Source organism: Vigna angularis, chromosome 5 (genome assembly GCF_016808095.1).
Source record: "Vigna angularis cultivar LongXiaoDou No.4 chromosome 5, ASM1680809v1, whole genome shotgun sequence".
Lineage (NCBI taxonomy): Eukaryota > Viridiplantae > Streptophyta > Magnoliopsida > Fabales > Fabaceae > Vigna > Vigna angularis.
In genome coordinates this window covers 39,820,818-39,847,874 of record NC_068974.1, presented here as the reverse complement: position 1 = coordinate 39,847,874, position 27,057 = coordinate 39,820,818, and the positions used below count along the sequence as shown (strand labels likewise).

Here is a 27,057-nt window from a genome sequence, read left to right as displayed (position 1 = left end):
CACCCCACACTCCTTGGACTCACATCACATCACATGTTACTCAAAATGACCACTCAAACACCAACATGTTACAAACAAGCCTGCAACTTAGGAGACAAAAAAAATTACGACATTCTGAAATCCACAACTCATAATAACAATGGTATTGAATAGATAAAATATGAGACCAATTCAAACCAAAACTCAAATTTTATTTCATTGAACCAAATCGGATACATTGAACATTGTTTTCTTAATCTATTTACAATGATTACAATTTTCATTACTTTCCAAATAACATTTTCAATCAACTAAATACACAGATTACTCGTTTTTTATTCTAAGCGCTACGGTCCCGGTGTATGGAGTCCTAAGTGTTCTTCCCTTGTAACGCCTTCCTTCGTGATCCAACCCTAACATACGTCTTCAAAGGTTGTTTATTTCCGTCAATGTCAGTAGGGGATACAAAACCAGTGTTCACAGATGGTTCTGTACGAGGCACACTTTGTCCAACGTCATCTTTATTTTGCCTTCTTGCCTTCTCTTCAGCCAATTGTGCCTCCAAAGTTGCAACCCTCCTTTTAAGTTCTTCAATTACAAATTCTTGTTCCTCTAAGGCACGCATAAAAGTTTCTCTGCGAGCTCTTTTTTGTTTCTTCTTTCCTCTTGGTTTAGCGTCCTTTCTTTTAGGTGTTGGTCTGTATTCCTCCTTATCCTTCCTTGAAGGACCACCATAAACATCGTCAACAACCTGAAATTTAACAACACATTACAGATTACACATTACAGCCCACACTCCGGCGAACCTCCGGCGGCACTCCGGGACAGGGACGGAACCACCTGGGACGAAGCGACACCTTCAACGCCTCCCTAGGTCGCTGGGCCGGAACGGAGGAAACACGATGCCGTCTTCGCGAACAGCGCTCCACGTCGGACCTGCGGCGCCGTCAAACGGAATGGGCTGTGCACGGCGGCACTCCGGCAACCACTCCGTCTCTCTCTCTCTCGCTCGTGAACCCTTTCTCCAACTCTCTCGTCTCTCTGTCTAGGTCACGTTTGAGCGTCTCCAATGTTCGCGCCGCTTCTCTCTCTACTCGAATATCATTTCAAATTTGGAACGCACACCCTAAGCTGCCCATGCCCGTCCCTCGCCACGTCACACTTGCAGCAGGTTTTCTCAGAATACAGCAGATTTTTAATTACAAATAACATTCAAATTTCGACCACTTAAAAGTTGACACGTGGCGTTGTCAAATTTTTGTCAAATTTGCGTTGTTGGAATATCGCTATCCTTACATTTTTATTGATACTAATAGAAATATTCGCTTCAAATTCTTATTGAAAATATAAGTGTGATTAGTCGCTTCAAATTCTTATTGAAAATATAAGTATGAATTTAAGTGTAATTAGTCGCTTCAAATTCTTATTGAAAATATAAGTTGAATTTAAGTCTAATTAGTCGCTTCAAATTCTTTAACATTTTTGATAATATTTTATATAAATATATAATTAGATTCATGCTTACTGACACTTTCTACCAAAGTGAACTTCCTCCGATAGACCTAATGGCTACAGATGGAAACACAAGCGGGACGGGGAACAACGCGCCACCGGAATTCAGATCTTATAAAGAGAGGGACCTCCCACTGATGGAGTTCCCTTCTTTTGACATGAGAAACGGGTCACCGGTATCCGCGTTCAGGCTTGTGGTGAGGCTCCCGGTGGCCCAGGGGTATCACTGGGTGCCTGTGCAGGGCATGACACCTGAGGCAGCCATGTCGAACATTGACGCCTTCATCAAGAGCCAGCAAATGCAGCTGACAGCACACCCCCCAGCCGACTGGACTCGAGAAAGGATCAAGAAGATTGCCATCTGCTTGGGGATCTCTCGTGCGGTCGCCACCGCCAACCACAGGATCCAGCTATCTGATATCATGCCAGAAGAAAGGGCCAGCCCAGTGTTCAACTACAGGCCGCCCGTAGCCGGGGAAACAAGAGGGACAATCGAAATAGTCCCGGGGCTGAGCGACGAGGAGAGGGCGTTCGCTGCCCAGCCCATTGAGTACACTGATGCGGAGAAGGCCGCCATGGCTGTGCTTATGAGATGCTCTCTAGCGACGATCCCCCTGCAGGGATACTCCTTGGTTGATTGCGGGCAAGACTACCTGAGCGACAAGGGGACGCAGTCGGGCAAGGCTTTTGCTGCGGTGGAGAGGCAATTCTGGGGCGAACCTGCCATCAAGGACTGGCTAGGCGCTGACATCAAGCAGATACAGGATGCCATGTGGAACAAGGCTACCCACCCGGTGAACTTGGCGGTTAAGTACCGAGCGTGCACAAGCCAGGAGGTCAAGGAGCAGCTAGTCACTGCGGGAGTGGGCTCGGCAGCGATTAGGCTGCCTGCAATGGAACCAGAGGTCAGAGCAGGGAAGTCTTACATCGCGCTCTGCGACGTTGTGAGTCCTCACTTCGAGATGTTCGGAGGGGGTGTGAACACCGACCTACTCGAGCTGGCGCTGGCCACCGTGCAGGCATACCCCCTTGGAACGGAGAACCCCGGAGAGCTACAGAACAGGGACAAGAGGATCCCACTGAACGTGGTGAACAGGAGGACTGCAGTACACTGGGTCAGCTCCATGGTCAAGCGAAACGCGAACATCGCTGCGATGTGCTATGGCTTCTTCATTGCCATGTCCGACAGGACCCTGATGTCCGCAGCTGGTGGAGCGGTGGACATCCTGAGGCACTCGTTTTCGCTCAAAAAGCTGGTCAGAAACCAGCTCCCTGCATACATGACCGGTTACGAGATGTATGGCGACTATGCTGCTGCTGTTGCCAAAAAGCAGACAAGAAGCAAGGGTGCTTTACAGTGAGCTGTGTGTTTCTGCAACAGGTAGATAGGTTTTACTGCTTTCATAGTTAGGATTTCCCTTTGCGTTGTGAGTCCTTTTCTATTTTAATGATAACTATCGGTGTCATTTTAATTTTTTTATGATTTTAATATGGGAAAATTACTTAAAAAGAGACTGTACACATTGTTGTAACATTTTTTTCTAAAACAATATTGTTTTATAATATTGTTTGTGATTGGTCGTTTCAAATATACATAATAGGGATAAGCAATCCATTATTAAAAAATTGTTAAAATATCATCTCCACTCTAAAACACAATCTACTACGAGGTTATGATCTTATCTACATGGACCAAGTTGATATTGAGCATCATCAAAATAACTCTTCACAATTATTTCATTTCCACATTTGAAAAATATTAATTTACAGTTTCATTTTTATTAGTGAATTTGATTAAACTATAAAACTTGATGGTTTCGATTTTTATTTCACAGTTCTTACTTATAGTTCTTACTTAATGTTAAATGGTATTACAGATAGCGTAGTATTAGGAGTTTTCAGGTCCATTTAAGGAGTTATTTAAGCAGAATTCATATTTAAAATATAATATTATTTTTGTTTTATTTTGTAAAAAGAGGTATCATCTACTCGATTTTATTATTTTCCACATATAAACACACTAGATCTTAGTTTTAATCTCTACTAATGTTTAAATATTGCTCAATAGAAATAAAAGCTTTTAAAATATATTTTTTCAACTAATTCTTACATTTTATCTTGTTTTAATATTAACACTTTAACTTCAATTTTTTCTTGAAAATGTGCTCCTTGTACAAATGCTTTTTATATTATATTATGGTAAAACTATTGAGGTAAGGAAAACCTCAACTACCTTTTGTTTAAATGATTAAATTATTTATTTAAAAAACAACGTTTTCAAATATAAAAACACAGTGAATAAAAAATAGCAATAAAAAATACCTTGTTTTTATTAATTCTCTAAATTTAAATATAATAAAAATATATTATCATAATGAACTAAAACAATAATGATTTGTTAATATTCAAGATAAACATTTTGAAAGACAGCTTGACAGACAAACTGTGTATAAAAATAAATTTTAGAAATGAATTAGAAATAGCTCAAAATTTGTTTTTATAAAAGTACAAACCTTTAACTAAATTCTATTTCAAAGTATATTGAACACTCCTTAACATTTTGTTTATATTTATTATTATCATATATAAATAAATTTTTTTATAATTTTAAAAGAGTCTTGTTTAAAAAAAATATAATAAAAAATAAGATATATTTTCACTCATTTAACATATATTATAAAATAAAATGATTAAAAATAAATAATTTTTTATATTTAAAATAAAAATAAAATTTTAAAAAATTAATATTAAATGAATATAAAAAAATTGTATGGCAAAATATAATTTGTGTTGAAAATATACCATAAAAAAATAATTTTTCTGGCTTAGTTATTCCAAAAAAAAATAAGCACCCACAACCTCCTCTTTTTAATATGGCCACAGCATTCATTCATTCCTCCACCAAACATACACAAGACTTATTATACATTTCTTGTTTCGCCTCAAAATTGGGATTACTTTATTTGACTACTTTAGGTTTTCATTCCTATGTTCAGTTTTATTTGATTCCACATGACATGCGGTTTCTACATCCTTTCCAAAATTAGAAGGCACTAAATTTAGATTCTATATTCTCTATAATGTTTCTGCGAATTTGTCATTGTGATATCGTTCTGTATTTAGAGTTTCGATTTCAATCGTTTTATTGTTCGAACGAACGTTGAACAGTGCAGTGAGATGGCGAATTTCAAGGTTTTCGTTGGGTATGATCCACGCGAAGACATTGCTTACGAGGTTTGTCGCCACTCAATCTTGAAGAAAGCTTCCATTCCAGTTGAAATCACACCGATCAAGCAATCAGAATTGAGAAAAAATGGCTTGTATTGGCGTGAAAAGGACCAGTACGAGAGCACGGAATTCTCGTTTTCGAGGTTCTTGACTCCAAAATTGGCCAACTACGAAGGCTGGGCAATGTTTGTGGACTGTGATTTCCTCTACCTTGCAGATATCAAAGAGCTGAGAGATTTGATCGATGACAAGTATGCTGTGATGTGTGTCCAACATGAATATGTTCCGAAGGAGGCAACGAAAATGGATGGGGCAGTGCAAACAGTGTACCCCAGAAAGAATTGGTCTTCGATGGTGTTATACAATTGTGGGCATCCCAAGAACAGTGTTCTGACTCCTGAAGCTGTGAACACAGAAACTGGAGCTTTTCTTCACAGGTTTCAGTGGCTGCAAGACGATGAAATTGGGTCGATTCCTTTTGTTTGGAACTTCCTTGAGGGGCATAACAAGGTTGTCGAGGATGACCCCAGTACTTTTCCTAAGGCTATTCATTATACTCGTGGAGGACCATGGTTTGAAGCTTGGAAGAATTGTGCTTTCGCTGACCTCTGGCTGAAAGCAAGGGATGAGTACCAGAACGAGGCCAAAAAAGCTATTACAAATTAAATTATCTGATTTATGTGATGACATTCAATACATTTGCAGAGACTGCTATATTTAATGTCAAGGATATTCTTCTTCGATGTGTTGGTGGTCACTCTTCATTTCAAATTGCACGGTGAAGTTCCTTGAACGATGAAAGTTATCAGTAGTGGAGAACAGCCATTGGTGCTGTTGTATATAATTAGTATTTTTTTTTGTATTATATATTTATCAATGGGTCTAACATACAGTTAGACTGATCAATTGTAAACTTTGGTTTATTTAGAGTGAATAAAATTATTCCTAATATCGTGTGGAATAAATAAACACAATAGTATGTTTATTCATTAAGTTAAGGTTGTTTCCTTTATACCTAATGACCTTCCGGTTCATGGAGACTGAAAATGGGACAACTTTTCGCATTAGAAATCTTTAAATATTGTTATTGATCAATATTACTTATAAGAGTTACTTACTAGATAATGGATCATTATACTTAATAATAATTGTTGAAATTTCGAATGTTTCAAATTTAGAATTTATTACAACTTGTTGAAATTGTATGAACTTTTTCTTTTTTGAATTTTTAGACCCAGTTTAATAAGAATGTACATAAATTAAGCACACACTATTTTTGAAAAACAATACTTAAACTTTCTAATTTACTACCATACCATTTAATATATTTGCCAAAAGATTAACAATCTACATCAAGTCATCTAACAATAAATATTATCTTTATATCATAACGTATAAAGTCTCTCTTTCGTAAGTTCTTAATGAATAAATTATATGTTTATTCTATGTCATAATAAATGATATTCCCCAAAGTGATATTTTCCAAAATAAACAAGTATGCATTCAAAACATATGAAAAAAAATATTACTTTTAGTATCACACAACAAAAATATCATTTATATTACATTATCCTTAAAATTCTCTCGTTAACTCAATACTAACATATTCAATCATCATTTTACTTTTCTCTATCAACATTTCTTATAATTAGATATTTAATGTATTTATGTTTACTATGTCTACTCTCGTCATTCTAAAGTATAAATACCATAACACAGTAATCATAATACAAGTTCAATGAGCTAACAATTCTATAACTGTATGTCCCAATATAAAATTATTTAACAATAAACTATGGAAGATAACATCAAAATAAGAAAAAAATTCGGCTAACATAGTCAAAGTATAAATCAATGCTTGTTTTCCAACACTCCAAAGTCAGGAAATTAGTGCAAAAATATAGCTATTTGTAGATTTTTAATTTTCTGCAATGGGGAAGGCAAAGAAGGTTAGAGAGAGTGGAACTGATGATTTTGATTGTTGGTGGTGGTTGATTCAGAATGGAACACCAACTGTGTTCATCACTGTTGGGTTGTTTGCATTGTTGGTTCGTGTGGCAGTGTCACTGCACCCTTACTCTGGTGCTGCTAACCCTCCAAAGTTTGGGGATTACGAGGCTCAGAGGCATTGGATGGAGATTACGACTAATCTTCCCGTGAAGGAATGGTATAGAAACAGCTCCAACAATGATCTGAGCTATTGGGGACTTGATTACCCGCCTTTGACTGCATACCAAAGTTTCATTCATGGCCGTTTTCTTCGATTCTTCCATCCTCAGTCCGTTGTTCTTTTCACTTCCAGAGGTCATGAGTCCTATCTTGGGTGAGCAATTTACCCTTTTTTTAATTCCAATTTAGTGTAAAATGGTATTTGGGTCGTTGCAATTTGAGATGCACCAACCAATTAAAATCATGTTTACAATTTATGTTTGAATTAGGTATAGGGAAAAATTTAGATCTGGTTCATTGGGTTCTTTTGGTCCTATTTTCCAATCTGAATTGGTGGGTCACTTCGGTGTTTTGCATAATTAGGGTTTTGGTTGGATTAATTATCAACGTAGTTTATTGAGGTGAAACACGAATTTTATTGGGAGAATAACACTGGAAGTATTTACGGAACTGCGTATAGCTTTTGTATATGTTCATTCATACTCGTTTATGTTAGTCCCCAGTGAAGGTAGCAGAACGCGGGAAAAAGTTTGAATAGTTTAAGGTTTCCTCATTCTGTAATTAAATGAATGACTGTAGTACAATCGGGGCAAAATTTTCAGGGATCAAAATGAAAATGACAGTCTATATGTTGGAGATCCCACGTTAACTACCAAATTATTATATATAAATGAATTATTATATATAAATGAATGAGAAACTGATTTTGTAGGAATGAATTAGGTTGAAACCCACTTTTTAGTATTTAGAATTCTGTTGATGTCTACAATTTTGTTACTTTCAATTTGGTGCCAAGTAATGGGTAGTTTAGCTTTGATATTATCATTATTCATTTTTGAAGCTGTGCTTACTTATGCAGAAAACTACTTATGAGGTGGACAGTGTTATCATCCGATGCCTTGATATTCTTTCCGGCTGTACTGTATTTTATTGTTGTTCGTTACAACAAACCTTCTAGGGGCCTTAAAAGTGAATTAGCATGGCACACTGCTGCACTATTGCTAAGCCCTTGTTTGATCTTAATTGATCATGGTCATTTTCAGGTTTCAAAAGAAAATTCTTCTGTCATTCTTGTTCAATGCCTTTGGTTCTTTACATATTTTTCAGTCACTGGTTTGGTAGTGCTGTAGTTTTGAATATTGTATTTTGTTGTATTTCAGTTCAACTGCATCAGCTTGGGCTTTACTATTGGAGCTGTTGCTGCTATCCTCTCTGGGAAAGATTTTGTGGGTTCTGTTCTTTATTGTCTAGCTCTAAATCATAAACAGGTTAGTCTCCTTCATTTTTGTTCATTTGTTTTTTTTACTCTGAGCTATTTTTACGTAGTTTATGGAGTAATATGTGGTAACTCAACCTTACCCGATGGTATTCAAATTTTGCATATGTGCTTATATTGTGACAGTATGGCTTTTCCTCTTTTCTTGTATTACTTTTGGAGTTGGTGTTAAATTGAATGTCAATTGCTTGCATTTTGCAGATTATATTTCTTTTTCTTGGTTGATTCTTATAATTTATTAATTAATTTGCATGCGCTGAATTGTATCCTGAGTTGCTGATATACTTATCAGCCTATACACTAGTTCAAACCAAATGAAATTTCTAAATATTTTACCGTGTCAATTTAATGACATTGACTTTGCTATTGTCTTGTGCCAATCAGCGTGATAAGTCACTAGTTGACAATAATTTTTTGGTTGTGTCGATGAATATGATCCTTAGTTGACAAAACCATATAGTTGTCATAAAAATGGCAAATGGAAGTAATGGATTAGGTTGTTGTGCTCGTTAATAAGCTGAGGACAGAGTGTACTATATCCAAAGTTGTGATAATTGCATCTGGCATCATGTTTTTGGTTTACTCTTCTTCGGTGATTGGTAATTATTTTATGCATTTCATTTTTTTCAGATGAGTGCATATTTTGCACCTGCATTTTTCAGCCATCTACTCGGCAAATCCCTGAGGCGGAAACATCCAATCGTTGAGGTGTTAAAACTTGGGTTGTTGGTTTTAGGAACATTTGCAGTTGTGTGGTGGCCTTATCTATATTCAACACAATCTGTTTTAGAGGTAACAATGTTGTCATTGCCTGGTTCCAAGTGCATTTGTATTCTTGTAATTTTGTTTCTCATGACCAAAGATTTCATAATTTTTACTTTCATTTAATTTTCATTTGACTGTCCAGAAATTGGTAGAGCGTTTTGTAGTAAAAAAATACTTATGTCCCTCCTGCCTTTTGCTTATGTTATTCATCCTCCCTGTGTGAAATTTGGCTCGGGCTATACTAAGTGTGTCATGATTGGGTTTCATCTTGAAGGCTACTGTAAATTGATTTACTATCTGTACTGTCAGAAAGCTTTTCGATGTGGATATATAATTGCATAATTTATTTGTATAACATAATCTTGACTATCTGGTCGTGTTCTCCTATCTATCACGTTGGAACATATGATCTTTACCTTAAGTGCATATTCTTGATTATGTTACATCATCGTGGCCTGTGTGCCACTTGTGGAATCAAAGAATAATCCTAAATAATTATTTTGTTTCCTAATTTTCATTTAAAATTCTTTAGATGTTTATGATTTAGTGATTTGGTAATGGTATGTGTCCTTTGTGGTATCTGCCGAGTAGTCCGTAATCAGTATACTGATTAAAAATTGTCTTGGTTTAAATGATGCTGTCCAAGTTGCTTGAGTGCAAAAGTAACAAAAAAGTTGGACATTGGTTACTAAGCAAGTAACACGAGCCTTGAATACGTCTATTAGAATGGATGTTTCCATGCATTCTGGATCACAGATGAACTACTAATGTCATTCAGTGAATGTTTCAAATAAAGGACCAGATCTATGACATTTCTGGATTGTAATCTCAACACTCAGCTTTTAATCCTAAAATGCATAGATCATATCTGACTATGTCTTCAATGTTGTGTAAGGTATATCATAGGAGTTGGGAAACTACTTATCGTCCTCTTTGTGTTGAGTCTGCTAGACAGTTGATGATGGCATTGTTAGTCCTCCCAGTGATTTTCTTCTCTTTTTAATATTGTGGTTCTGGAAGAATGAGTTGAATGTGGTTTGAGTTTTTTTTTAGTTGGTGCAAAATGCTCGAATTGTCAGCAGCTAGCTATGCATGTGGAACTTTTTCAGAATAGGAGTCACATGATAGTTTTTCTTTCTTCCTTGTTTTTTGTCCCTCTACTTTTTTAAGTGGTGTCTTCATTATACTCGATTGTTTAATCTCTCCTTTGAGTTTTTTTAGTATTTCTGAGTGCTCTCTGGAGGATTCCTGATCTTTCGGCTTTGTATTTCTCTTTAATCTTATCATCAATGTATGTGGATGCACTGAAAATTTAGAAATCATTGCCCAGAGATAGTTTAAACATCATTAAACAGCACGTTTGCAAATTAAACAATGTTGTCTTTGATATTGGAAAACATGCACCACTAACTGCATGTTTGAAAACAATAATTTCAATTTCTACAAATTATTCACATCCGTGAAAGAATCTCCATCATTCTTGAATGCTAGGTATGTTTATGGTTTTGCATTGTGTTACCTTTCTTCCGTAGTTAAAACTTGTGTTGCTTTAATAGTTTGTAAAAGTTCCACATACTACGGTTTAGGGATATGAAGATTAAAAATTAATCTTTAGCCAAGTATGATATTCATAGATGAATTTGGCGAAGTGATAGTTTGCAACCAAAGCTAGGAACGTGAAGCCTTAATAGCAATACGTCAAAATTATGAGGGATATCAAAGTAGATATGGCCGTATCACAAGTTTAAACCTAGCCGTGGGTGTTGATTGATACATGAAACAACAGAGATACCTTTTCAACTATTTCCTGATCCGTATAATGGACTCTTGTTATTTGCATGTGGCACATGTAACACAGGTCCTCTCACGTCTTGCTCCATTTGAAAGGGGAATATTTGAGGATTACGTGGCCAACTTTTGGTGTGCCTCTTCAGTTCTCATCAAGTGGAAAAGATTATTCACAACAGAATCTCTGAAGCTTATCAGCTTCACTGCAACAGTTATAACCTGTCTTCCTTCAATGATTCAACAAATAAAGTCTCCCAGCCATCGAGGTTTCCTTTATGCGTTGCTGAATAGTTCTTTCTCCTTTTACTTGTTTTCTTTTCAAGGTTGGTAGTATTTCTTTTCTTTCATATTCCAGAGTTATGAAATTTTTTTTTACTAAGAACCTTATGAGAAATTATCTGTTCTCCTATTTGGCCTTTTACAGTGCATGAGAAGTCTATTTTGCTGCCTCTTCTTCCAGCAACCCTTCTGGCTGTTGAAGAGCCTTTTATTTTCAAGTGGTTCACACAATTCGCCATGCTCTCCATGTTTCCTCTGATATGTCGGGATAACTTGGTTGTTGCATATTTGGCTTTGCTTGCCCTCTTTGTCCTGATACTCAATGCACCTGTTCAACACAAAGTGAGAGAGACTAATTACCTTAATAGTTATTTGGGCTCAGCAACCATGTTCTTTATTTTATGCTGCTCTTTTGTTCTTCACATAGTTTACTTGACCATGCATCCTCCTGAGAAGTATCCTTTCCTTTTTGAAGCAATAATCATGAATCTGTGCTTCTCTCAGTTTGTTCTTGTTACTCTAGCCTGCAATATAAAGCAGTGGCTGTTAAATAAACCTGCCAAATTAGAAGAAATAGAAAAGAAGCTCATTTGACATGTTTCATTTTTTAAGTTAGATGGATTGCTCTTGTTAGGCAGTTGGATTTGGAGGTGCATGTTTAATACTTTTCAGCAATGTTTTTCAGAAGGTGAATTGATTGAGAGTTTGACCTTCATTAACCTCAACCCTAATGATTTTATAATTTTTACACTTTAGCTTTCGCTGCCCTCTGGTTTCATTTTGTTCTTTTTTCTGTGTATATTTTTAGATTATGATTAGTATCGTCACACAAGTTTATTTTTTTGTTTTGATGATGTGTTTATAATTTACATGGTTTGATATGTAAATCTTTTGTATTGAACCAACGGGAGTTAAAATTGGTTTCTCATGATAAAAAGCTAAATAAATTAATGTTTAGGGTTTTGCTTAGATCTTGTGTCTTCCTTTCAGATTGATTATTAACTTTATTAGGTCTCATAATAACAACAACAAAACCAAACTAAATGACAATACTTTGCATCCACGTATAGAAAATATCTCATTTGTTGTAAAATATCTCAAAACTTTGGTTTACTTTATCTAAGTGCACGAAACCTAATGAATAACCCTCCATTTCCATTAGAGAAAAATTATAACCAACTACAAATAGTACAAAATTGTGTCCATAATTTCAGAAGAAGGGTTTCGGGAAAAGAGAAAAAAGAACACAACACAGTTCATTTATTTAATTATTTAATATATAATAATAAGGGGGCAAAGTTGGAATGATGGGAAAACTTGGGGCTGCGGAAAGAAAACCATGGGGTGCAGGCAGACACCCCTTACTTCCATATAAGACCAAAATTTTGGATTTAAATGGACTTGAAAACTCCTAATACTGCGCTACTTCTAATACCATTTAACATAAGTAAAAATTTATTAAAAATACATAAGTAAGAACTGTGAAATAAAAATCGAAACCATCTAGTTTTATAATTTAATCAAATTAATTAATAAAAACGAAACTGTAAATTAATATTTTTCAAATGTAGAGATTATATATATATATATATATATATATATATATATATATATTTGTTGATATTTGTTGGCGGGAAACACTCACTCTTCGTGCTGCCGCAAACTGCCATTCAACTCGTTTATTGTATTACTGTCTTGTTCGCTTCCGTTTCCTCTGATTTTCGTGGCCATTACCGTCAGCCGCCGCCTTGGCAGAAACCTCCGTCTGCCGCCGGTATGATTCTCTTCTCCTCTCTCTTGTTCTCTATTTGAATTCGTAGAGAGATTTGGAAAACAGACTAAAGCGGTTCTTCTCCATTCATAGTTATGGACTCAACAACTTCAACACCTTCGCATGCCACGTTCTCCGGTACCAATGTTTCTTACTTCCCGAAACAGATTCGTTAATCGTTATTTTATTACTGCCGCAATTCTGTTTGTTAAGATTGTAAATCGCATTTTCCGATAACACGGAATTGATCTCATGCTGTCTGAAGCTGTAATACTGTGACTCTTCTATACTAATTTGACGCAGAGGTTTATGCTATTGCATCTCTATTTTTCCTTTGAGATCTGTTTTTATTTAGGGAAGAAGGAAAGGAGCAATAAGTTGAAAAATACTTATGTCCTCCATGAGTAGAAGGATACTTTAAGAGTCATTAGGGAATTTCATTTCCCAGGGAGAATGATCTATTGTTTCTATTTCCTTTTAGATTTCGAGTTTCTTTCTTTGGATTTTATATTCGTGCTTTCAAGCAATTTGATAGGAGGAGGAAGTGGCTAGAGTATATTTTAGGAAAATTGTTATAAAGAGATCTCATTAAATCGATCCGAATATCTGATAGTGTACGGACTCTGGTTCTTCACCTAAAACCACCATTTATTATGGAAATTCTGCAATAATGCTTGTAACTCTTAATGTATTGACTTTTTTGTATGCTGTTTTAACCGTGTACTCAATGATGACAGCTTGACGGCGAGCTTTGTTACATATTTAAATTTTTAATTACCAGAAATGCATTTTCTTCTTAACTTGTTCAGTTTAGAACGAGGTCATTATTATGCACTGTTGTAGGAACAGCTGGAATCTGTTTAATGAGAAATGATTGGAAAGAGGATCAACATCCATCGTTCATCAATTTTATCTCCACTTTCCTCTCTGCAAATTCTTTTCGCCTAAACTTTGTCCCGATTGCCCCAGTAATGCCAGTTTTGTGTTTTTATCCCTGTTCTTGTCTCGTTCCTTTCAAACACCATTTAAACTCTGAAACATGATGACTATCCTTGTAGGACTTTATATTCAACTGTGGGGGTTTATCTGTAGCCTTCATTTTTGTGACAAACTGGGACTGCTACAATGTTGCTTCAATCTTCAACAGGTACTTGATTGATGTTTTGGAGTCAACGCCTACCTTTGGGTGGTTCTACTGGACTAAGAGTTACGAGTTTTATGCCTGATTCTAATTTTCTCATGCAGAGTTAAGAAGCTGAAGATGCAATTTGCAAGGTTTTACGTGGTTCTCGCACTCCCAGCAAAAGAGCAAATCAATTCATTTATTCAGTCATATTTCACGTGAGTTTTATTGCTTGAGTTTTGATTGATATGGTTTGCAATGTATGACTTCAATAATGGAAAACAAGGATCATGGTTATGCATCTGTGTGCAGATTTGGTATGGTGATTGGCAAGCCTACATTTGTGCCAGTTCAGGACTTGGAGATGGGGTTTGAAAAGATGGTAAAAATAGCTCATTCTTCTGGAGGTAGAACCGGAATCTTCAAACTGTAATGTGTTTTTCAAATTTATGTTTCTTATTTTCCAACTGAGTGCAGTATACAAGCAAGAAAGAATTGGAGAGAAATTGAAAGATGAGGTCAGTGGTTGATTCTGCATTCATACACTATGATTGTGCTTGGAGTCCCTCCAGAAATTAAAAAAACATTGATGTAAGAATGTTCTTATGGGTTTTGAAGAGGAAGCAGTTGGTGCAAAGAATGGACTTTTACCTTAAGGTGGTTACATCCATCCCAGGCATTGACAATCACGATGCAAATGCGGTGAATTCCTCTATCATGTGGCAACTACTCTTAAGTTTAGCTTTCCTATTTTTCGTTTCTTCACCTTAAGTTGCTAAATAGACAAACAAACACATGTATGATGTTGTGCATTCGTTATAAGGATAGTGACCGCATTAGTCACGTCCGAAACCATGGTAGCCAAGCAGATATAGCTTGATTTGTTTTCTTATTCTGATCATTCAATTCAGCTCAGTCAAGCTATTGGTTCTGTCCAAGCAATTGCAAAGGCGTCAAAAGAGAAAATTCTAGAGAACACAGATCTTTCTACCGACAAGGCAGGGTTGGTTTCAAGGTTTCTCAGGGACCCAAAGTTTTACTCGCGTCCTAAGATCAATTGATGGCAGAGTAATCCAGGTTGGACTTGTTTTTTGCCAAATGAAATAAACACTCTTCTGCACTGTTTTTATATGGGATATTTGTTATTTTCTTTATCTTGTTAACTTCTGTGAATCTGTATAAAATAATACTCGTAGTTTCAAATTTTGTTGACTGACAACCATCATAAGAAAGAACCATTTTCGTGTTATTTCCGATGATGACATGCAGGTGTAGGCTCTTAGTCTTATATCTTGGTTTGAAGAAGTATTAATTAATGATAGACGGAAGCTTGACTAAAAAACACTTATAGCCCCTTAGTCTGTTCTTAGGTTACAATGGAATGACAACCAAATCCCAGGCCTTGCTGTCTGATAGTTATATATATTAGAAGAAATTGATGTGTAGACTTATTCTGGAATCACGATATATTCATTTACATTTGAGATTTTCGTACACTAGTTTTTGTTATTCTACAATTAGCAAATATAATTATTTATGTATTTTCTAATTTTCTTTATCATCGTGTGGTTTCTATTATTATTTTTACTTAAATATGTGAAGGTTTTTTATGTGATTTGATGTCGTGTTCAAACCCAGCCTTTATTATTTAAGATATTTCGCAATCCAATCGAGAGAAATTAGCTTCTTCCGTAGACATAGAGAAATTATATGATCTTAAATAACTTTCACATTGCCACGTAATTACATTTTTCAATTTTTTAAAATTGGAATTAGATATCACATTATGAGTATCATTCTCATATGTTTCTAGATCATGCTATAGTTTCTGCTAAATGGGATAATTATTGATTTTAGTTTCTGAATTGTATTGGCTTCTGACATCTCATTTATGAAAATGACATCAGTGATCCTTCGTATTTATCATAGAGAAATGTAGTTTATAAACCCTTGTTCCCAGCCATGACCATGATCGAAAATGGGCCTGCAAGGTAATCTTCCATCTGTTTTTCTTTTCCCGCAATTTCTAGTTGTCTTTAGCCCCCTTGGTCTCGTAATAAAACAAAACTAGAAGTTTCTATGTGTCATGCTTTGATTATGTAAAAATGCGTTGTGCATAGCCTAACTTTTTTACGCCACAATTATTTAAAAGATTTAATGATTCATGAACATATAGACAAATTGGTAATAATGCAGTCCATTAATGATTTAATACTAATACTTTTGCTAGATTCATTGTTTTTAGTAGTGTCGCTGAAAGGAAAGATCTTGAACTACTGATTGTAGAATATTATTCTCGACATTAACTAAATTTGATTCATTATTCCATTTCAATTCTAATGAACGAGACAAAACACTAATGTTAGCTTATCTCGATTGAAAATATTTTTCCGTAGAAATAGTATTTTCGATGATCCTCAATACCAAATAGAGTTTAGATATTACTGTTATTGATATAAATCACATTTAATTTTTTTTAATCGAGTATTCAGGAATTAAAGAATTTAAAACAAAATACTAAATTAAAATAGATCAATTTTTTTTCATTGTATATTTTACCATAATTTTCATTAGTTATATGAATGGGAAAATCACATACGAGTTACTCAGACTCGAACATTTATTGGAGGAAAAAGATAGATATGCGAAGATTTTTCCAAATAACATTTATAGTTCAGTTTTCCAGTTAACGATTATTTATGTAACTTTTTATTTTAGATAAGGTGTATTACGGATATAATCTGATAATTGATATTAATAAATATTTATTATTAACAGATCGCAAATATTTTAATTTATATTTTATTAAATTAAATTAAATTTATATTTTATTTAATTAAATTTAATTAAGATTAAATTTATATTTTATTTAATTTATATTATATTTTATATATATTTTTAATTTTATTTAAAAATTTATAAAAATATATTTTTTAAAATATTTATAGGTATATTTTAAAATATTCATAAACATTTTTTAAATAAATATACGTAGTGAATTTTATTTAGATGAATAGACATTATTCGTGTTCGACGAATTTATTATTATTCTAACTAATCATCTTAATAGAGAATGAATAATTAGGTTATATATAAGAAAATAAAATTATATTACATTTTAATAACAAAATTAGGAAATCACAAGATCAAAAGTAAAGGAGTGAATGTTGCATGTATTCAAAGTCCAAATGCTATTCTTTGCGCAAAATCTGGGCGTCTCTTGCTGGGCATTCTAACCAGTCCTGTGATCTGCAGCTCTGTAACTGCCTTACAAAAGCGTGCTCTATTGCAAACGAAAATTAAGGATTGTGACCCAGATCAATAAAATGCATTGCAATTGCTAAAGCTAGGGAGATGAAAATGAGAAATGTACAAATAATATTCACATCAGAGTTGGCTAAAAACCTAAAATCATTTAAAAGATCATGACTCGAATCTAACTTCATAAAGTACTGAAGTAGCCTACAATTCAAACTCATTTAAAGAACTTCCAAAACTAGGGGTTTTTAAGTCTTACATTTGTCTAAAGCAATTTCATGGCAGAAATCAGTTACTGGTAAATGTACTTCCCCTCAAGATTTTACATTGACTCTTCATTGAAACTAACATTTCAGGAGCAATTTAAATGAGAAAGGGCAGATATAAGCAACAAAAGATGTGAGATTGCAATACCATAAATGGAAGGTAAAAGTCCAAATTTACCCTCAACCTGGTTCGTACCCTCAAAACGGGATATGATTCCTTAACTTTGAAGTGCCCACTTTAGTCCGTTAGTCTAATTTTTCATCAAACGTTATGTAAATTAATATGAAAATGCTTAATCGTACTAATTACACTGGACAATTAAAAATTTTAAGGATCAAAATACACAACACCCTATGTTAAAATGTTTAATCAATTAAAAAAGTTTAATAGCTATACTGTATATTATATGTAGTAGGTTGTGATTAGATGACAGTGTAATTTTACTTTGAACGTGTTAGCTTGTTTTCTGTTTCAAATGACCCCATATCATATAGTTTTGAAAATGCTGGCATTATCTCTTCTAATGTTAAAATGCTATGCAAATAAAAAAATATGCAGGTGACATAATAACTTTAGAACTGCTAACTAATCTGGGACATCTAGCAATGCAATAGAAGCAATACAGCTCCTGCTATCAAAGATACTATGTTAAATGCAAAAAATAAAAGGATACTGAATTGACGCTTCGTTTTGGTCTGCAGATCCATTTATAGCTTTTCTCTTCTTTGGTTGTGGGGATTGCTTTGCACTTTGCTTCCGTTTATTTTTATTTTGAAGAACAATTGATCTAAAAGACTGAAACCAGTCATGGAGATTGATAAGATCTCCATGCTCTTGAGCCAGAGAATACCTGTAAAATACTATAAAATATTAATATCAAATCAAACCAACAAGTAGAAACTTGTGTTTGTGGTGCTGTAGCTCGAGTACCTTCAAAATATATTGATTTTGATAAATTAAAAATGCTTTTAATATATTTTAAAATATCAAAATCGGTGTACTTTGATATTTAAGATTTCAAACTTTTTAGTTATACCAAAAAGCCAAAATTGGGTGGAAGCTTGCTATTTTTATTCAAGATTTAAGTATACGTACAAGGAGGGACATTTAAATTAAATGTCAGCCACGAAGTTCTAAGCAAAAGTTTGAGTAAGAACTAAGAAGGAATAACATTGATTGACCTAGGGAATCTTTGTACTCCCACCCTCCCAAGAAAGGAAAGTAACAATCTTTTGGCATTTAAGATGAAGAAATACTTCCGTTTTGGGTATAGAAAAAAGTTCGACAGGCTCTCAGTAAGTGGGGTTTTGGAGAGGATAGATGTATGCAACTGGTTAAAGAGGAAGAACACATTAAAGAGATAACCTATTAAAAAGATGGATATAGCATCTGGCAAGGAACACATCGAGAAGTTGCAAGAACTGGGATCCTGTATACAAGCATTCTATTCGATACTCACATAATTGAGGAATCATGCCTGGATGGCAATAGGGCATTGCCATTCTTGCTACAGCAGCTACACCTTAAAATCTTATGGAACTCCAACAGATCAACCTGAATTCTTCTTCTTGGATCTCCAATCAAAACCTATAAAGAGCAAGAGTTAACTAAAACTGCAGAAGAACGAGGAAAATTGTAAAGAAATTTAAATCTAGTGCCTTAAACTTTATGCAACCTAGGCGCATTATAGAAATCTCATATAAAGAATGTATACAGGAATGGTATCTTATTAATTGAAGTTCATACAAATAAACATCCGTACCCAACATGCTCATTTTCAAAATGCGATACAAGACATGCTGCAATTTCATTTCATTCGTGATGCATTAACCATGCCAAAGAAAAATGTGTCAGCGTTTAACTCAAGCTAAGGAACCTCAACAAATGGTAACTCATGGGAATGGAAATAGGGATGGTAATATAACCTGGACCAAATGGGTTACCCTCACATAAGTTCATTTCATCCAGGTTAACAACAAAATTAAGCTTCATTTATGAACAAAAAAATTAATGCCCTCCCTAATCATAGTTTTAACTTGTAAGCATAAATCGGATCTAATGAATTAGAAGTCCTGATACAAATTAATGTCATTTCCTCAGTTAGGCAAAGGTGTGCATGAGCTGGCAGTGTCTATAGGTAATACGAGGCTGCAAATTAAATCCCAACCGTACTTCTGTGAGTAAAGTAATGATCCATCCAATGGAAAAGATAATCTTTGGATGTCTTACCAATTGAAGCTTCCCAACATTCTTGAAACATAAAATTTCGTGGAAAGGCATGCCTTCAATGGGCTTCAAAAAATTCCTGTTCCAAGAAAAGAATAACCAATAACTTTACTTAAACATCAGCAATTACGAAATGACAGGTGAAGTGCTTAACTTTTTTTCTGTTTTATTTCAATGCAGAAAAAGCAATAAGCTTTTCATATTTTACTATAGATTGTGTCAACAAGTCGATGTAAAACAAAAAATACAAGTCATCTGACTGTTTAACACTCGAAAACATTTATAACATTCCTAGAGGCTTGGTGATTATAAATATGATTGAGTTAGAGATATCAACTTCGAAATATAAATATTAAGGATGATAGAATATTGCATGATTGATGGGAAAGCCGAGCATAAATCAACCGTTTTCTAACCTAAGACATTGATCAAACTATTGTCATGCTTTAATTAAATTTGGTAAGTTAAAACGAAAAGGGATGCGGGAAAATGCAGTAGTGTTGGCAAACCAACAAATTGAGCGAACTGTTTTTCTTTTCCAGTTATTCAAGGTTAAAACGCAGACACCTTTCAAAAATGACCTATTCCTTCCATTTCATATCTCTTGCACCGTTGAGGCAAGCCTAGTGTTTGACAATAACTAGATTTAATACAAAACGCTGCTTCTACCATCCCAGCATAAACAGAAAACAAAACACAGTTAACGATATTTAAAAAAAAAAAAACTTACCCAACTAAACAGTTTAAAAATGCAATAGCTTGTGAATTTAGCATTCTCGCGTCCTTATCAGTGTTTACTGAAATCCTGGACGCATATCTCCTGGAAATATAAATAATGCATTAGTTATCCAACAGAAAAAAGCTTTACCTCAATATCAATCTGTACACTTTCCATAAAATATGAATGATGGTTTTTCTTTTTTTTTTTGTTACAAAATAGTAATTTAGGAACAAGGGATGGTATCTCAATCAGAGACAAGAAAACCCCCCAGACCTAAAGGGCGCCCAATAAAGTAATTGAAATACCAGTGGATACTTGATTACGAACTGTCAAATATGAGTGGTGGCTTCATGTTTACTCTAATTTGTAAATAGATTGAGTAGGGAAAAAAGCTTAATGCAAGGACTTGTGTGCTTTTAGTTCTTTCTCTAATAAGAATTAAAGTTTCACTAAGTAGTCTACATTACATTATAAAGAATTATATTAAAGGTCAAGTTACGAAGGTGAGATTTCAATTGTGAATGTGGAACAAAACTAGTAAAAGCACCTAAAAGACTTAGAATGTTACTTGGGATTGTCCTTGGAACTCTTGCGTGGACTCTTTCCATCTTCACATCTTAATGAAGATTGCAACACTTTCAGTTTCTCGTGAATCTGCAAGAAATTATTTGGTAATTATTTGCTTTGACCAGGAACTAAGTTATAGAAGATTTGATCATCATCTATCTCGATAAATGCAATAACGAACTGGTAAAGTGTTACAGGTTGCAGATTGATAGAGTTGTCTTTTCAAACAAAATGCAGTAAAATCAATAGTCTCTAAATCACAAGAGTATGTCACTTAAGACACCTACACTAACTTGGTAATGCTATAAATATATCCAACAAATAAACCAACCAACTAACTTATTTATCTCATTAAGGAAGAAAAATTATAAAAAAAAAAATACTTTATCCCAGTAGGTATGGTTGAAAACATAGGTCGTAGAATGTTATTCAGCTTGTTCATGAAAGAAAAATTATGAACGAAGAAACATTATCATGCAGAATACCTAAATTACAGGAACCTTTGAAACAATCATGAGAACTTAGTGGACCACCATATGGAAGAAAAATAAAGCAATCTATCATATCGTATAACGCACGAAGCCTTGTCCGCCTTGCCAACACCACAAATTATACTTATCTCCATTATGATGTAATTCACTGATCTACTTAGAAACCATTGATTTACAATTGCATACACGTTGGGAAGTTATAAAATTAATTTTAGATGGTATATCAGTTACTACTAATTTTGTCTATACCAACTACTCCTTTAAAGCGTATAAGTTAGATCTTATCAGTTACTAAAACCCTTCAGAGATATATTCAATTGCAGTAGACTAAGATCAATGAGTGCAATTCAGAAATATATTCAATTGCAGCTGGCTAAGGTCAATAAATGCAATTCGCTTGCTGACCTTGAGCAAAAGCAATTTCATCACCTAATATGTCAACATTCAATAATGGGATCCAATCCAATTACTCCAAAACATGGACTCAACAAGAAGGAAAGAAAACTCAGAAAAATTAAAATTCCCTGCAAGCATACATATGTATATATCCAAGTTTAAGCATACCTCTGAAATATCTGCAGTAAGTTTTTCCCAATTCTCAATTAACTGATATAGCATCACTGCGGGGAGATCCCTGCATAATTCCATTTTCCAATCAAAAATTGAATGTATTTGACTGAATAGACAAATAAAGAAGGAAGGAATATTTCAATTTAATCCAAATTTTTATCAACATGACTTTTCTGATAATTTGTGGTTACGATATTTGGCATCCTGCTCTTCTTCTTTGAACTTAATAGTTTAGTATTTCTGTCCTATTAGATTCAAGAAATAGAATACTTCATTGGTGTTGCCAATATAAGGGTGTAGATGTATGCTTTAGATGTCATCTTTCCACATAGCAAATAGATTTTATTGCTTCCATACATATCGTTTCTCATATACTGCTTAAGAATGCGCTCAGGAGAAAATATTAATCTACATCAACGAGCTTCTCTAAACGAAGACATGGATCATATCCTTGTTACCTCACATTTCGTACTATCTGGCCAATATAACCACCGCTTTGCATGATGGAATATTGTTGACAGGAATCATTTGTGGAAGACAAACCACAATTTCTTTCATTTCCCACACAACAATCAGGACCCGTTGACAGGTACTTATCTTGACTTAGAGCTTCACAAAACAAATCCAATAGTCGCACTCTGCTATATTTTCCAGCTTCATATAGGCACTGAAAAAAAAGAAAAATCAGGATGAACTCCAACTTAGCCTTTTGAGAACAACTAATTACTGAAAAAATTCATTGGAAAAGATTTAGGTACATCACGATGAATAAAAGATATTCAGCAACAATATAATGTAAAAATTACTTATTTCATCAATTTATCAATTACAATTCAAAGGAGTTTTAAAAGCAATGGAATTCGACCAATTAGGGTGGACGGATGAGTCCGCAGGGTAAAAAAGAAATTGCTAAATATTACCAGAACTGCAGTACTCCATAGTTTCTGCATTGTCACCAATTCTGACAAAGCCTCAGCAGTGCTCTTTTTGGTGTGATGATCAGCAATTTGATTCCTAGATTAATGTTAACCAAGAGTTTAACTCGTTGTCTAGCAAATATTTATTGGATAAAAAAAAATTGCAAACTGCAGTACCTTGCATACAATGGAAGTTCATCTATGTATTTCAGCAGTGTCTCAGGTGATACTGCAGATTTACCCTCCTGTCAATCCAACGATTAAAATAATAAAACAAAAAGGAATAAGATGATAAAAATTATTTAAAAAGACTGACAAGAAAATTTTTAGTCAAGTTTGTAATGTATATACATCATTTAATGTGTTCATTGAAAATGGTTGGAGCCAAAGGAAGTGAACCCTCCGATCAATAGTGTTAAAATAGTGTTGTGAGAAAATTGCATATATTGACCGTGCAATTAAGTCTCTTACCATGGCGCGGTACAATTAATCAGTTGAGTAGTTAAAGAGATAGTGATGTTAAATGGATCACACACTCCGTAACAAGAAAGATAATCCAAAAATTAGAAAAGTTCAAGACAAACCTTCTGATCTTCAGCCAGTGCTCGCCCATGTATGAGACTTAGAGGTTCCATTGAGAAATGCAATAGGCAAGCTACCTGAAATATATAGTCCCAAAACATAACATGCAAAAATACAGGTCAGATACCCGTTTACTGTGTAAATGTCATACAATGAAGATACAAATAACACTCAGACACTCGGTAAGCTAAACTTCATTATTAACCTTCAAAGCTCTAATAAAGGATGTTATTGTCCCATCCTGGTTGATGAAGTAGTTCCTCAGGAAGACTGCCACTTTATGACCAATACTAAACATGGTACAATGTTTCACAAGAACAGCCTCAACAACTGCATCCATTCTCTCGGCAGGTGTTCCAAGCATAAAACTAGAGGGACACAAACGCTCAAGAGCATGTGATGGCAGAATGTTTCTCGGGGTATCCACTATCGTTGCAACTCCAAATATGAAGATAATTGGCACCTTGACAATCCATTCACTGAAGAAAAAGATGAAGAAAACGAAAGCCGTTTCATATCATCTAAGCAAAACTCCCTATTATACATTAAAATATATAAAACAGAAATTACAATCTCTAAATGTCAAAAATATATAAGGAACATATAAGCAGGGAGACCTCGACAGTTTCGGAGACAAAACGCAATAACATAATCTAGTTCACGTAGCCAACCCCACTTAATGGGAACAGGCTTTAATTTTTATTTATTTTTTTGTCGTATATAGATGGTAAGGCCTCCGTCACATTTGACCTAAGGAATAGAATAACCCAATAAAATATTCAAAATGCACATATCAAACCACATTGCAGATATACATATAAACATCCTAGTAAAAAGATGCCTAAACATACCTCAGCATCAAGATAAAATCAGTTAAGACTGATCCAGAACATCTCCCCAAATCATTAATGATCAGCACCAGTGGTTTATTGTAGTTTACATGTTCTCTATACCATGATGCTAAGATTGATATATCAGCTGACTGCACACACAGAATTAAGAAAAAGTAAAGGTAAAGGAGATAGTACAAATGGAATCTGTCAATCTAATTATAAATAAACGAGTACAGAACTGACAGAAGCACCCACATCAATAACACATCCAACAAACTCTCGCAACAGAGCTTTCAAGCAACCAGCAATCCCATTTTTCAATGAAAACTCTAGGGATGAAAGCTTAGCCACATGGCATCCATGGGATTTCAAGAAATGGCCAAGCTCTTCAAATGTCAACATATCATCAACGAACTCTATGTTTCCTGCCAATCATACATCATTCAATATCACGACTTTTTGGAAATACAAACATTGCTCTCGCCTTTCAGAACATTATGTGAGCATACTTACTGGTGACAATAAAAGCAGTGAACAGCTGCCCATGAGTGGTATTATTTAGAACAGGAAAAGACCGAGTTGCTTCAGCAATGGTATGTTGTCCAAGCAACTTAGTAGTGTTGAAGCACTCCAGAACCCATTGTTGTATACTATTAAATACATTGGCATTGAGATCTCTTAAAACACCCTGCAGTAGATATAAGACTCTTCACTAATTTTCTTGCTGTATCACTCAAAGGTAAAGAATGAAAATAAATTTAGTGCGCACACCACAATATACACCAAAACCAATAGCAGTAAGGTGCAAGATCTGGTAGAAGAAACAAAGCACCTTAATGGTAGATTCGATCTTTTCCCAAACAATGTCAAAAGCTTCAATTTGTAGTTGCTGAAACAAATGGAGATCACATCCCTCCGTCATACTTCCTCCCAACTTCTTTACACTCTCTGGTGATGAAGATAATTCATTTGTCTTGCACAACTTTGCCTGTGCAGTTGGTGTTCTATCTTTTTTCCGGGATGAAGCTTTATGAAGAACAAAGAATGGCTATTGGAAGGAACCCAAAAGAAGACTAAATCAGCACTCTGCCCGTATTAGATCGGACGTAAAATCAAACTAAAACTAAAACTGACTTCTACAAATTACGCTTCGTTATTTTCTGGCTTTCCCCCATGTTATAATGAATATTAACCAATATACATCACATGACTTAGATTAGAAAAAACGAAGCCCAGTAACTAACACTGCTACAATGGATTGAAGACACCGATCCATGACGGCAACATTTTTAGAGGCCTAACTCACATTTTCACTTGTTATGACACGCAAAATTAATTACTACTTAACAATGACTATAACTGCATTCACAAATATTCATCATGCATTCGAAATTAATTAAACTACTGATACATATTTCCAACTAAAACAACAGTTTCATTTCCAAACACCAACCAAATACTAAAGTAAAACCTAGTCAGGAATTGAAAGTGCGAAAACAAAAGACGCACAGCGACGTTATCATTCTCGCGAGATATAAAATCAGAAGCAAATATAATCAACTTGAGCAGTTACAACCAAAATCAATAAGATAAAACCGATCACGCCACTCATCAATGAGATACATACACTTGATCCAAAATAAACTTGTCACAGAGAACAATCAGTTTTCACTGGTCATTTACAGTGGAGCGACATTCGAAATTATAGATAAAATAAAACAGTGTTAAGTAGGACACAGGCAAATCGGTGAGACATGTTCATAATAATCAGAGAGTTATGGAAACGGCAAGGAAAAAGAGAGAGAACCCGAAGATCCTTCTCTTCAACTTCCGGCGCTGTTGACGGATGAATCGAATCGGTAACACAGCCAGAAGGAGCCATCGAATAGAGATTTGAAATCTACTATCGACACGCGCGCAGACAGAAAGAGAGAGAGAGGGAGGGAGAAAGAGAGAGAGAGAGAGAGAGGGAGGGAGAATGAGAGAGAGAGGGAGGGAGATGGAACTGTGTGAAGAAGATGAGTCTCTGTTATGGCGGGAAAATCACAAGGGTAGTTATGGAAAGACAACCTTGTTGAGAGCGTTTTTTTTTTCTCTAATTTTATTGTTTCACGTATGCGTCTATTCACTAGAAAGTTTTCTATTCAAAATATTATAACTAAATTCTTCTAAGACATTTTATAATTAAAAAAAGATATCGTTAGGGTTTTTTTTTTAAAATATTAAACATAAAAATATAAATGTAAATAAACGCATGATAAAAATAATACTTAAGACCATTTAACAATTAAAAAAATAATAAGATTCTATGCATTAAATTATGTTATTTATAAGATAAAATTTATTATGTTTTTTTCTTATTTTGTTCTCATTCTTATATATATATATATATATATATATATATATATATATATATATATATATATATTGTATTCATAACTTTCTTTAACTTCTTTTAAATTTTTTTACCTCCTTATACTCAAATTTTTTTTGTTAAAATTCACTTACCTATTTTTTTTGTGCGACAATTGTATGGATGTAATATTAATATTTCTTAGGATTAATCAAATTTTAAATCCTTCATAAATTTAAATATTTTTAATTAAACTTTTTATTCAAATAATTTGTTATATTGGGTGTTTAAGATTTTTATATATTTTAATTGAGTGTACAATATTTGATTTCATTGTGTTGTCAAATGGACTAACATGAATTCTTACGTGTTTTTACATAAG

The 27,057-nt window shown here is 34.3% G+C and overlaps 5 protein-coding genes across 5 annotated transcripts; 4 read left to right on the top strand and 1 right to left on the bottom strand.

The window, feature by feature from the left end:
• The first annotated feature begins 1,516 nt into the window (after positions 1–1,516).
• On the top strand, positions 1,517–2,963 carry LOC108339586 (uncharacterized). The gene has a single exon (XM_017576739.2). It carries the CDS (start codon positions 1,545–1,547, stop codon positions 2,850–2,852), a length of 1,308 nt encoding a protein of 435 aa, XP_017432228.1. The 5' UTR covers positions 1,517–1,544; the 3' UTR covers positions 2,853–2,963.
• Positions 2,964–4,407: 1,444 nt separating this feature from the next.
• On the top strand, positions 4,408–5,684 carry LOC108339587 (protein CDI). Its single transcript, XM_017576740.2, has one exon. The coding sequence runs from the start codon at positions 4,669–4,671 to the stop codon at positions 5,383–5,385; it is 717 nt and encodes a 238-aa protein (XP_017432229.1). The 5' UTR covers positions 4,408–4,668; the 3' UTR covers positions 5,386–5,684.
• Positions 5,685–6,511: 827 nt separating this feature from the next.
• Positions 6,512–11,751, top strand: LOC108338929 (probable dolichyl pyrophosphate Man9GlcNAc2 alpha-1,3-glucosyltransferase). The gene is made up of 6 exons (XM_017576004.2): positions 6,512–7,042; positions 7,748–7,931; positions 8,049–8,156; positions 8,795–8,956; positions 10,788–11,040; positions 11,142–11,751. Exons 1-6 carry the CDS (start codon positions 6,651–6,653, stop codon positions 11,588–11,590), a joined length of 1,548 nt encoding a protein of 515 aa, XP_017431493.1. The 5' UTR covers positions 6,512–6,650; the 3' UTR covers positions 11,591–11,751.
• An 881-nt stretch (positions 11,752–12,632) lies between these two features.
• LOC108339924 (protein PARTING DANCERS) lies at positions 12,633–16,165 on the top strand. The gene is made up of 9 exons (XM_017577153.2): positions 12,633–12,770; positions 12,861–12,905; positions 13,611–13,735; positions 13,826–13,914; positions 14,013–14,108; positions 14,203–14,297; positions 14,368–14,408; positions 14,509–14,592; positions 14,802–16,165. Exons 2-9 carry the CDS (start codon positions 12,863–12,865, stop codon positions 14,949–14,951), a joined length of 723 nt encoding a protein of 240 aa, XP_017432642.1. The 5' UTR covers positions 12,633–12,770; positions 12,861–12,862; the 3' UTR covers positions 14,952–16,165.
• Positions 16,166–16,959: 794 nt separating this feature from the next.
• On the bottom strand, positions 16,960–26,366 carry LOC108339672 (origin of replication complex subunit 3). The gene is made up of 17 exons (XM_017576858.2): positions 26,130–26,366; positions 25,155–25,370; positions 24,836–25,010; positions 24,578–24,747; positions 24,341–24,471; positions 23,695–23,968; positions 23,492–23,566; positions 23,085–23,152; positions 22,911–23,004; positions 22,449–22,657; positions 21,985–22,054; positions 20,931–21,016; positions 20,372–20,461; positions 19,645–19,720; positions 18,875–19,002; positions 18,089–18,265; positions 16,960–17,173 (listed from the first exon to the last, which is right to left on the bottom strand). Exons 1-17 carry the CDS (start codon positions 26,202–26,204, stop codon positions 17,068–17,070), a joined length of 2,220 nt encoding a protein of 739 aa, XP_017432347.1. The 5' UTR covers positions 26,205–26,366; the 3' UTR covers positions 16,960–17,067.
• Between the last annotated feature and the right edge of the window lie 691 nt (positions 26,367–27,057).

Bases quoted from the DNA above. Each gene is read 5' to 3' on its own strand.
- LOC108339586 (XM_017576739.2), top strand. From the start codon at position 1,545: ATGGCTACAGATGGAAACACAAGCGGGACGGGGAACAACGCGCCACCG.
- LOC108339587 (XM_017576740.2), top strand. From the start codon at position 4,669: ATGGCGAATTTCAAGGTTTTCGTTGGGTATGATCCACGCGAAGACATT.
- LOC108338929 (XM_017576004.2), top strand. From the start codon at position 6,651: ATGGGGAAGGCAAAGAAGGTTAGAGAGAGTGGAACTGATGATTTTGAT. The intron at 7,932-8,048 runs GTTTCAAAAGAA...GTTGTATTTCAG, and splicing joins TTGATCATGGTCATTTTCAG to TTCAACTGCATCAGCTTGGG. The intron at 8,957-10,787 runs GTAACAATGTTG...CATGTAACACAG, and splicing joins CAACACAATCTGTTTTAGAG to GTCCTCTCACGTCTTGCTCC.
- LOC108339924 (XM_017577153.2), top strand. From the start codon at position 12,863: ATGGACTCAACAACTTCAACACCTTCGCATGCCACGTTCTCCG. The intron at 14,298-14,367 runs GTAGAACCGGAA...AACTGAGTGCAG, and splicing joins AATAGCTCATTCTTCTGGAG to TATACAAGCAAGAAAGAATT. The intron at 14,409-14,508 runs GTCAGTGGTTGA...TGGGTTTTGAAG, and splicing joins GAGAGAAATTGAAAGATGAG to AGGAAGCAGTTGGTGCAAAG.
- LOC108339672 (XM_017576858.2), bottom strand. From the start codon at position 26,204: ATGGCTCCTTCTGGCTGTGTTACCGATTCGATTCATCCGTCAACAGCG. The intron at 24,748-24,835 runs GTAAGTATGCTC...TATGATTGGCAG, and splicing joins CACTGCTTTTATTGTCACCA to GAAACATAGAGTTCGTTGAT. The intron at 20,462-20,930 runs GTAACATTCTAA...TTATATTTCCAG, and splicing joins AGTTCCAAGGACAATCCCAA to GAGATATGCGTCCAGGATTT.